The 12,623-nt window shown below is 38.3% G+C and overlaps 1 protein-coding gene across 4 annotated transcripts in view; it reads left to right on the forward strand.

Annotated features, from left to right (window-relative positions):
- The window catches only part of TCF4 (transcription factor 4), a 180,102-nt gene that overhangs the window by 99,890 nt on the left and 67,589 nt on the right, over positions 1-12,623 (forward strand). For all 4 annotated transcript variants that reach the window (XM_053448199.1, XM_053448202.1, XM_053448200.1 and 1 more), the window contains 2 exons: positions 6,523-6,652; positions 7,006-7,055. In XM_053448199.1, the coding sequence (XP_053304174.1) occupies positions 6,523-6,652; positions 7,006-7,055 (180 nt within the window). The remainder of the gene's footprint in view (positions 1-6,522; positions 6,653-7,005; positions 7,056-12,623) is intronic.

Consider the following 12,623-nt stretch of genomic DNA (forward strand, 5'->3'; position numbering starts at 1 on the left):
GCAGTAAAATGCTTTGAATTTCATGCAAAATTGACTCCAACATGCATTGAAAATAAAACTAACTTTTAGAGACTGTATTGATATTTTAATCATCAAAAATGTTGTGCTGACAATTCATTCACCTCTCTTAAACGTGAAAAAATACTTATTTTTTAAACAAGTTCTCCAAAATTTAAAGTTAAGATTTGTTTTTATATTTTTGGGTGAAAACATTAGCTTTAAATTTAACTTACACCAAGCAAGCTGCGTTCTTGGTCTCGCTTGGCATGTGGCATTTTAATATCAGCGGATGACCCGTAAAATAAATGTTAAACTACTGTATACAGCGTTTGTGAACTTTCATTTCCCACCGGGGGCAGGGCTGCTAATGATTTCACTTTGATGTTGCTTTGATTTCACATCCAAAACCGTCAAACCTCTTTGTGTTTCCAAGTCGTTTTTGTTGCGTAATCGGCTCTTGATGACAAATAAAAGCAACTTTTATTTTTTGGGAACTCTCAGTGGAAATCGTATTAAATAACGTTAAAGAATATATTATACCCAGTCATACGTCTGCTGCTTCTGAAAATAGAATTCTTCTGTCCGCGTAGATACTTGGCGTACCCTGGTAATTTTCAACCGCATATTATTTGATCTAATAGCGCTATCATATTCCACAGCGTTGTACAAATTATAGATGCCTAATGCCGTGATTGTAAAACTGGCTTAAAGAAAAAGAGATGTTTCATAACAAATCTTATATTTACTTTATATTTAACTTTGCAACTAATTTAAATGTTACCTTGGCAGAAGCTGAGATCAGCAGCAGCCTGTGGCAGAGCCAGCCTGAGCTAATCAATTTCTGGTCCTAAAATTCTCTCTCTACCCTGATCCTTTACAAAGGGGGCCTGATATACTAAACAACACTCGGCAACGTAACAGCTCCGAGATAGTAACAGAATAATCATGCAGAGGTTTGGGGTCACTGAGCTGTTTTTATGGAAACAAGGAAATTTCTCGCTATAACATAATTACAAAAGGGTTTCTAATGATCAATTAGCCTTTTAAACATGAACTTGGATCAGCGAACACAACGTGCCATTGGAACACAGGAGTGATGGGAGTGATAAAGGGTCATTGGAACGCAGGAGTGATGGGAGTGATAAAGGACCATTGGAACACAGGCGTGATGGGAGTGATAAAGGACCATTGGAACGCAGGAGTGATGGGCGTGATAAAGGGCCATTGGAACACAGGAGTGATGGAAGTGATAAAGGGCCGTTGGAACACAGGAGTGATGGGAGTGATAAAGGGCCATTGGAACACAGGAGTGATGGGAGTGATAAAGGGCCATTGGAACACAGGAGTGATGGAAGTGATAAAGAGCCGTTGGAACACAGGAGTGATGGGAGTGATAAAGGGCCATTGGAACACAGGAGTGATGGGAGTGATAAAGGGCCATTGGAACACAGGAGCGATGGGAGTGATAAAGGGCCATTGGAACACAGGAGTGATGGGGAGTGATAAATGGCCGTTGGAACACAGGAGCGATGGGAGTGATAAAGGGCTATTGGAACACAGGAGTGATGGGAGTGATAAAGGGCCATTGGAACACAGGAGTGATGGGAGTGATAAAGGGCCGTTGGAACACAGGAGTGATAAACAGCCATTGAAACACAGGAGTGATGGGAGTGATAAAGGGCCATTGGAACACAGGAGTGATGGGAGTGATAAAGGGCCATTGGAACACAGGAGTGATGGGAGTGATAAAGGGCCATTGAAACACAGGAGTGATGGGAGTGATAAAGGGCCATTGGAACACAGGAGTGATGGGAGTGATAAAGGGCCATTGGAACACAGGAGTGATGGAAGTGATAAAGGGCCGTTGGAACACAGGAGTGATGGGAGTGATAAAGGGCCATTGGAACACAGGAGCGATGGGAGTGATAAAGGGCCATTGGAACACAGGAGCGATGGGAGTGATAAAGGGCCATTGGAACACAGGAGTGATGGAAGTGATAAAGGGCCGTTGGAACACAGGAGTGATGGGAGTGATAAAGGGCCATTGGAACACAGGAGTGATGGGAGTGATAAAGGGCCATTGGAACACAGGAGTGATGGAAGTGATAAAGGGCCGTTGGAACACAGGAGTGATGGGAGTGATAAAGGGCCATTGGAACACAGGAGCGATGGGAGTGATAAAGGGCTATTGGAACACAGGAGTGATGGGAGTGATAAAGGGCCATTGGAACACAGGAGTGATGGGAGTGATAAAGGGCTTCTGTACGCCTATGAAGAGATTCCATTAAAAATCAACTGTTTCCAGCTTCAACAGTTTACAACATTTACAACAGTATCCCGGTCTGCGCTGGATTTCATTTCATCCGTTTCATGTTATTTTAATGGACAAGATTTGCCCCCCCCCAAAAAAAATTAGGAAAGTGACCCCAAACCTTTTGAATGGTAGTATATATTGTCTGTTGTAATCTTGCAGGACTTTGAGCTTCACACCTAATACTGTATCTATTTCTTTTTGCATTTAATCGGTATTTCACTCGCAGTAGTGCTCGTTGTTGTGAGAAGCGGCTTCTGTATTCTTAGATTTCTCCCGTAACACAATGTGTGTGAAGTGCAACAGCTGCTCGTTACTCTGGCACTGACGGTGTTAATACTACAGCTTTGTAGCGAACAGCCAACTTCCGCAGCTTTTAAGTGTTACTTACGCCGATACCGCCTTGCCGTAATGCAGCGTAGCACCTAGCACCGCACTCCTTAAGTACCATGAAATCAATCTGTGATTTTTGTTGCCACCTTTATATTTCAGATGACGGAGGGCATCCTCAATCTGTGCCGGATGAGCCCGATTCCCCCGGTCTGGTAGATGCTGAGTTAGTTAACATGTCGATCGTGTCTACGATACTTGGCACCGGTTGTAGACAAAGGGAAGCGCAGCCCAAAAGCTAGTTCTGTTTGTCTCGTCTCGGGGTAAAGTGCATCGCAGCATCCTTACAGTAACAGGACTGGTTAACCTATTAAAGCCTGCGCCCTATTTTTTTAAAGTATTGGCAAAGCAAACTGTGTCTTTTTTTACCGATCCCTGTCTTTCGACCAAACAATAATTACTTTGTTTAGAAATGCCTGCTCGCTTTCCCAGCGCCTGCTTCCTATCCTCTGGCAGACAGGACCATGGGGCACGCACACTCACGCTCGCCTTGGTGGCTTTGTTGAGTAGTGGCCCAGTCTGTGCCAATGGCGCACTAGCCTAAAATTAATAAGCTAAAGAGTAAGCGCCAAGCTGTCCGGCGGAGTCTTTCAAATAGTAACACTCTGCAAATGGACTGGAGGGTCATGACTAGCCCATTAACCCTTTTGGTGGCAGGGCATTGTCTGGGGGAGCCACTGATTTATAGATATCATTGTTATTATTAAGAATACTTGTAATAAAGGCCCGATAGTACCTAATCTATGTTAAACCACACAAAAAAACCTCAATGTGTTTACTCCTTATCATAGGATGATATAAAACATTGAGGTGAGCACAAGATTTTGTAATGGAAATGGAAATGGATATGGCCGTATTGGTCCAAGAGACGATGGAGTCTTCATTCGAAGGCGATACCTTTTACTGGGACCGAGATAGAAGAAGATCACGAGATTCCATTTTCATTTTAAATCTCAAGTCGTGACTTTGCGAGGAATTTCCCGGTTCCTGTTTTGTTGTCTAAGGCGTCATGAGCAAGGAATAGGTTTTTAATATTAAGAAGTGATTCCTGGTTGGGAGTCCCAAAGCAGTCCTGGCAGAGCACATCTGGGATGTTTCATTGTCCTGTTAAATCCAGGCTCGTTTCTGCATTCCTCTTGTGAGGTTTCGCCCCCTGGTGTTATCATGCAGTACTGCCGTTGTACAGTCATGCGCTGCGTTGATGAATTATGGAATTCTTATCACAATACTGTTCCTGGTATCAAAGTCATTCCGTGAACGATGAAAGGTGTTAAGGAGAGATTTTTTATTTTTTTTTACAAACATGTTACTCATGTAAAATGTAAAAAAAACAAAAAAAACTGAGAATGGTTCAGATGCTGCTATGGCAACAGCATCTCAATATTAACTCATTCATTGCATTTATTAGTCTCTGGATCTCAAATAAGTAATTATCCCTGCGCAGAAAAAAATATCAATAATTATGGAAATCTGACCAGGGCAGATGGGTCGGAACCTCCTTACTTCGCGTATGGTGATTTGAACCGAGTCCCACTTTGGATGACACATAAGTTTTACACGTGGCTGAGCAGTAAATACAGACCTTCGGTATAACGGATGTGTTTGGTTCCCGTCTGTGAGTTTATACATCCCACGTACTACAAGCTTGTCACGTGCTGCTAACCAACTAGCGAAAGGTGTGTGTCCCGGAAAATACGCCCAACGCGGTCTTCCTAGTCCTGCCACACTAAGCAGCCGTCTTCAGGTTAACAGACTGAATCATAAAGTCAGGTAAAGCCCTAATAATGTAACAAAAAATACATGCGACATTCTAATAGTCTATCTGTAGTGGATCCCAATATCGAGAAGTTTGCAGTACGCTCATTGGGCTGCCCATCCTATATGGAAAAAAAAAACAAAAAAAAACCTAAATATCTAAAACAAACATATATGAGGGTTAGTAACTATACATACATATACTTTACTATAAAGCTTTAAATATGTCGAGAGATTAAACTCCAAGGTGGGGTAGGGTTTATAAAGAGGCGGACCAAGTGCGTGACTTGAAATTAGTTGTTAGAAGGATGAGGGGTAACGTGAGAAATCCTACTTTCCAGAAAAGTAGTAGATATGTGGAATGGCTTTCTATTGGAAGTGGTACAGGAAAACACAGTAAGGAAAAAGAAAGCGTATGATGTCCCTAATATAAATAATAATTATAAGAATAATAATAACTATTAATAATAATTATAATAATATAATTATAATAAAAAATGTATTTCTATACGACAGACTGGATGGTCTAACCGTCTTCTTCTGTTTCTATTTTACTCGGCACAGAATTCATTTATAACTGGCCTTCTAAAACCTATGCAATATATTAATAGTTTATGTACTGTAAGTGTGTATATATGTGTGTGTGTGTGTGTGTGTGTGTATATATATATATATATATATATATATATATATACATACACCTTATATACGCAGAACTATATAGTATGCACTTTGTAATTTTGTAACGACTCCCATAACTTCATCCGTCCACGCTAGTTTGCGTGATCCGAGCGCCATAATGCGTTTGCCCGGTGTGTACCGTCCTGTAAAGTTACCAGGCAGCGTTTGGAGAGGATCGTCTTCGCTCCCGATTTCCCAGCTCGCGAGCCATATTTGACCAACTGCTTGGAGCAGAAGACATGCCACTTTGTTGAGCTATTTAGGAATCCAAAGGACTGACTTCATTTAACACAAGGGCTCTTTGTTTTAGCGGGTGAGCGCCTCGCGAAATGTTTCAGCTCTCAGCGGGTTAACCGGGGAGCAGGAGCGAAGTCATAATTGGCCTATTTAGTGGATTTTGCATGTGAATAGTGCGTTAGTGAAGCATTACTAAGTCTGTTGTGAGTGACATGGTGATTAGAATTTAGATTAGGGAAAACACATTCTGTACTTTATCAAGTACAGTAATTAGTTCACTCGGTAAAAGTTGATTACAAGTAAAAGATAAAGTTAGATATTTTGGGGGGTACTTAATTTTCAATTTTTCCTTTTTTTTTTTTTTTTTTTTTTAAATGATAAATGTGTTCTTAATATAAATTGTGTTAATCTGCACCTGCTTTATTATACACGAGGACAATTAAAAGAACGGGGCATTGAATGATAGGAGTAGCTGGCAGACGTTACGCTGTGGGTAGGAGGGAGAGTTTCAAAGGAGTCTACAGATTGCAGCCAATACAGCGAACCGCTATAATTAGCCATTTAACTTTTTAATGCGATAATGTTAAAAAGTTATGACACCCTTTACCCTGCATAGGATATTTTTTACTTTTTTTTTTTTCATTTTTATTTTTTTTATAAATATTTTTTTTTTACAGTTTTTTTTTTTTTCTCATTTTTATTTAGATTTCATCTGCTGCCTGGATTTTTATGAATTAAGCTTATTTAACGATGGTATATTGTATTTTTGTGGTTAAATAATAACCCTTGTATGGTTTGAGGCACAGCTCGGTACCATTGTTTTTAAATTGTTTTTCCCCACACTTTAAAAAAAATATATACCGTATATATTATTTATATATTTTAATATTAGCACACGCTGACCAAATCTGGTGCTATATAAATAAATTAAAATTAAATACCTTTTTTTCCCCGCTGTATTTTTTTTAAAAATAATTTTAAAACTGGCAATTTACAGTAATATCCCAAAAACTGTTTAAATAGATATAATTACTGTATTGTTTGAATGCATGTTTTCTTATCTTAATGGCTTTTTATATGTTTTTAAAACAAATATAGGTGTTTATGTATACACCGTATTATATGATATGCCTTGTGTTTTATTGTAGCAAAGCCTTCTGGGAGGTGACATGGACATTGGGAATTCTGGGGCGTTATCGCCCACCAAACCTGGCTCTCAGTACTACCCGTATTCTAGCAATAACCCTCGAAGGAGACCCTTCCACGGCAGCCCCATGGGTGAGTCTACCCCTACTCTCTGTACCCCTATGGGAGACACCAGGACCCCCCCGAATACTCTTTCTGGTCCCCGAAACCTCAATATAGGGACATCACAGAAAGTTTAACACTAAATGACTATATAGGAAAGAGAATGTTATACGGGGTCCATATATTTAATGTGTCTGCGTAAGTAATATCTATTTTTAATCGTGGGGAAAATAATGTTTTATACATAAAATCACTCCTATTTTAACAAGTGTGGGCTTATTTTAATTTTCATAGTTATATAAAAGCATTTTCTGTGCTTGTTAAAAAGAATTTACAATTTATAGATGTAATAATACTTTTTTATTTTTATTTTTTTTAAATAGAGGTGCAAGCAAAGAAAGTTCGAAAAGTCCCCCCCGGATTGCCTTCCTCAGTAAGTAAAACTGGTGTCTTTTACTTCTGACTCTCAGGCGCTTTGCGTGCCGATCGCAGGTGACCTGTGCTATTGCTGATGCTGCCGGTTTGCAACTTGCGTGATGTACCATGTGACCGAGAGGGGGCGGTACCTTGAATGTTCTCAGATGTTCTACTTCGCCGGAATATGAATATAAGCTGTGATGTCATCCACATGTAGAACCACTTTTAGCTGTCACTACTTGGTTGTCATGTGTCTAATCAATGGGGCATTTAAAAAAATATCAGCTAACCCTTATCCTTTCAATAATGAAATATATATGTATATAATATAAATATATATATATATATATATATATATATATGATTTTCTTTTTCTTATATTTTCCCTTAAGGAGAGGGTGAGACATGTATGTTTTCTGGTAATTATGTGCGTCTCTCAGTTGGTTGTATGGCCCTTTTAATCCTTCCAGTATATCGATGCTGTTGGTGTTAAGCTGTGGGAGGCAGTTCGATGAAAAAAGGGGTAACAAAAAAAAAAAAAGCGATTTCTTTCAAATGGTTAACCTTTTGGGTAAAGGGCACCGCGGGAGTTTTTACACACTTGGGGCCAGACTTTTCTTCCACTTGTTACAGTTACCCCCGGTCATTCTAACCTCGCCCCGGTCACCGCCAACAACATTCATTAGCTGATTTGCCGAGCATACCTAATTAACGCAAGAGGTGGAAAAGCAGGGACGAGCCCCAAAGAAAAGAAAAATCCGTTTTTTTTTGTTTTTTTTTTCCCTCTCTCTCTCTTGACCAAACGCTCAATTGATTAATTACAAAACACGCAGGAATCTGCGGTCTCGCTAATCTTAAGCAGGGGGAAGATTCTCTAAAGCTTTGGAGAGGAGCCCAAGGTTCAGAGCGCCGTACCTGAGCCAACCTTCCGGATGAGACGAGTCTTCATTTCATGAGTTGCTTCACTTCTTTGTCGGCGTAATGATGATTTATGGATTTGCATGTTCAGAAGAGATTTGCGCGGCGGATTTACTCTGAAATTTACATAGGTCGCCGAGTGAACGTCTCAATTTGGGAGCCGGTTATGTGAGCGAGGGCTGTAGCCTGCGAGTGTATCGGAAGCCGTGTCTGAGATCCAGGTGTCAGGCAGTAAAAAAAAAAAAAAAACCACAGCTGTATCTGCCGGAGCCGACGGTGGCCGTGATGTTTTCTTTTGGTTACAGAAGGAAACTGACGGTCTCTGGTAGTTCCAGCCTTGTCGTGTTTTCCCTTTATAATGTCAAATATGTAGAATCTCAAGAATTCTGAACGTGGAATTATCTGCTGTGGACGCGTGCCTACACCTGTTTGATTCTTATAGTATCTTTAATGTAAATAAATGTGTGTATTTGTGCATATGGACAGGTGTGTGTATGTACATGTGTTTGTATATGTATGTGTGTATATATATATATATATATAATATATATATATATATATATATAGTATGCTATCATCGTGTGGTAGGTCATATAGGAGGCTGGTATGCTACGGGACATGTTGTATACTTTTGTTAAGGGATTGGATAAGCCTCAGCATTAATTCTGCATTAAACGTTGGGTTCCAGTTAGGTAATTATCGTCAGGATTATGAAAATCATGACAGTCCATCCTTTATGATTTAAGAATATTCTGGTTGTCTTTTTTTTAATGATATTTACTAGATTTTCAGAAGAAATATTGAAGCTTTGAAACAGAATTTCATGTTTTTTGGGTAAAAATGTTTGGGAATGGTCTTAAGCCTCCTGATCTCAATGGAATAATATCTCACCTTGTTACCGGTTAACTGTGCGTGTGCCAAGAGGCTCACCATGCTTTTTGCTGACCCAGTTAGAACTACCGTACTTGTTATTAGCAAACCTTTAACTAGTATGTATTCACAATAAATTTTAACATTTGTTACACTTTTTGGTGTAAACAAATTTCTGCACAGATCCATGGAAACAGAGCCGCTATTGACTTTTTTTTTTTAAATTGACTGAATTTGGTTGTGTTCTCCGTAACATATATATATACATATATATTAATCTCATTTTATGAGCCGTCTAATCCTCTCCGTTTAAGTAAATATGACCTAATCACAAAACCAGCACCGTGTCTACATGTCTCCTGTTTCTAAATGGCTGTTTTGTTTAACTCTGCCCCATGTGCTTTCCCCAAAAGTCAGCGTCGGAGGCTGAAGGGAGAACCTTAATCGGCGCTAATGATTATTTACCAACCCTTTTTATCATAACTGATGGGACTTTGTATTATGCCAGAGGCTCTTTTGCTTCCTTTTTACAATATCTTTCTATTTAATTCCGATCAAACAAAACCTTGGATGACTCCCGTGGATTGTTTTTTTATTTTTACTGCAACTCAAATTATTTTAATTCTATTGTGTGCGGATATGAAATCTAAAAGGCTCCGTTGAGCGAGTGGGACACGATTGCCTCCCAATGGAATATATAGACTATTCGCGACCCGTTTTTGGCAGGGCAGGTCATTCATAAATGTTATCTTATTAACGAAACTCCGTGGTTTGTTTCCCACGGAATCTGCCGAGCGCTAAGTGGAAAAACATACATTTATGTCATCCCGTTTAAAGATCCCCCAAAAATAATCCGGTTCTGAATGCGTTCCTTTCTGAATGCGAGCATTAAGTCATGGAAATGTTATGCCAGAATTTCAAAAATGCCTCCTCTTGGGAACAAGTGTTAGGAAACCTGTGATGTCTCAGAGCTTCTTAAAATGTCTCTTATTTGTATAAGGGGTGAGATCGCTAGGATTAGGACAAAATACACAGTTACCTAAATACATATTTAAATATATATATATATATATATATATTATTATTATTTCATATAGCACCATCATATTCTGCAGTGCTGTACAATGGGTGGTTGTGAGTGTGTGTGTATGTAATATATATATAATGAGTGTCCTTATCAATATATAGACTTTTGCCCTACACATCATTTTGTGTGTGTGTGTGTGTGTGTGTGTGTGTATATATATATATATATATATATATCTTTTATTTATATAGCGCCAACAGTTTACGCAGCGCTTAATACAACATATATATTCAAGGTGTCTGACAAGACGAGAATTGACAGACTAAGACAAACCGATACATAAGGTGCAGAGAGGCCGGCTCGCAAGCTTACTATATATATATATATATATATATATATATATATATATATATATATATATATATATATATATATATATATATATATATATATATATATAGTAAGCTTGCTTTCCATGACTTAATGCTATATATATAAGATTAGACCTTTTTGCTCTATATATGCAGTACCTTAAAGGGAAATTTACACCTCAAAGGTAATACTAACTGCTTTACATTAAAAAGTGAAATCCTGCCAATGTGTGTTATATCGTCATAATATATTACTTGGCCGATCTAAGAGTCTAGAAAGGAATTTTTGGAACCGTTTATACTGAACGCTCTTTATTTTTATATCTGTTTAAAATACATCTGTCTGTAAATGTTACATTCTCAAAGCGCAAATAAATTGAAAAGAGTTCCTTAGAAGTGTATAAAAGTCATAGATTGTGAGCTCTTGCGAGCAGGGCCCTCTTTGCCTGATGTTTCAGTTTGTCAGACCCCTTTCAATGTACGGACTGTAAGAAGCGCTGCGGGAATTATGGGCGCTATATAAATAATTATAAGGATACCCTCTACTTTTAACGTAGCGTCTGCTCATACGGTTTACACGCACGTGGAAGCAAGGAGCACCATCTAGCACCAAGACGCGATTAGGAGCAGAGCTCTGCCGCTGATCAGGAACAATTGTCTGCAGTGTTTAAACTTCTCCCAAGACATGCTACACGACGTAGGAGTTTTTGCCCAAAGCTGCGTTGCGCGCAGACGGCTTTTTTTTTTGTTTTTTTTTTTCTCCCTCCGAATTTCTAGCGAAACAATCATTTGAGAAAGTCTAATTAGCTGTTGCAAGGTGAAAAAGTGCTGTATGTGTATTTTCCACGCACCTAAAGCGGTGAAGCAAATGTGACATTTTTAATTATAAGCTTGGTTGCGTATCACTTTCCTGCTCTCAATACTGCCTTTTGGAATCGCTATCACATTATGTGACTTCTGTTTGCAACACTATAGGTTAACAGCTTGTACATAACAGCGACTCTTATGTATAATACATTTTTTCTAATGAACAGATAACAGCTACACTTTAAAAAAAGACAGCTCCGTTCTACAGCGATTTCCATCGTTTATTGAATGTTTATTGCGTAGGCTTTGTTCATATAGATGAGTAGATAGATGTATATTGATTTGTGTATCTGACTTGTCTATGTGCACAACATTTTTTTTCCCCATATATGTTCTATCTATATATATTTTTATTATATAGTTTTTATCTAAAATTTTAAATAATAATAATAATATATATATAAAAAAAAAGTATTTTCCAAAGTATAAAAACGTTTGGTTTCCCTACAAAAAGGGATGTTTTTGGACATGGTGGCCACACTGGAATATTACAATTGAGGAATTTTAAAGGGTTAATGTCGTCTTTTTTTTTTTTTTTTTTTTTCCTATAAATTGTTGTTAATGCATGGAATAGAACTCCAGCGCTTTGAGTGGAGGCTATTGAGTAGAAAGACACCCAACACTCCTGCTTAGGAAATAATAGATTTTTTTTTTCATATTTTTTTTTTCCTGCAAACTATCTGGTTGTGGGAAATCCAATTTTTTATTACCATACTTAGTAATGTCTCAGAAATAAAATTAATAAAATAAATTAAAAGAATATAAAAAAAAAAAAGAAAAATAAGATATGTATATGTGTATATATATATATATATATAAAATATTATATACATACACACAGAAATAATGTCTACATCTTCGAGATAATAATGCTAATGGCACGGCTGGGAAATTGGCTGTGTTCCCTATATGTGAAAGGTGCACCAGGCAAATGATTGCATTACAGGAAGTTCCCGCCTGCTTGATCGGGTCATACTAAAAAGGAACGGAGGGCGGGGGAGCAGGTGCACTGCCCATACTAAGGACATTCCCATTACTGTGGGATTCGTAACGCCCCTCTCCAAATACACATAACATTAGCGGGGGATGCGGAGACACAGTAATTGCACCAGACGGGTAAATGTTGTCATTATTTTTTTTTTATGTTTTTTTTTTCTTTCTTTTTTCTTTCTCACGGGAAACATAACAGAAAAATGTCCATCATGTTCAACATCCAGGTTTTGAAAGACATCTTCAAAATGCTATACAGACAATATTAGCATTTAACAATTCTAACAACATTGAGTCAGTGATGTACTCCTTTTAATAGTTATGTTCAAATAAAATATTTACAATATTGATAGGAAGGCGTCAATGGCGTATGCACCGTGGTTGGGATAGATATATAACTCCTGGATCGGACCAAGAACTGAGTAAAGTTTGAGAAAAATGGACTAGATGGGCCAAATGGTTCTTATCTGCCTTCAAATTCTATGTTTCTGTGTAAAGGACGCATTGCCTTAATCGAGACAGGGATCTCATCACGAGTGCT

Source organism: Spea bombifrons, chromosome 1 (assembly GCF_027358695.1).
Source record: "Spea bombifrons isolate aSpeBom1 chromosome 1, aSpeBom1.2.pri, whole genome shotgun sequence".
Taxonomy (NCBI): Eukaryota; Metazoa; Chordata; class Amphibia; order Anura; family Pelobatidae; genus Spea; species Spea bombifrons.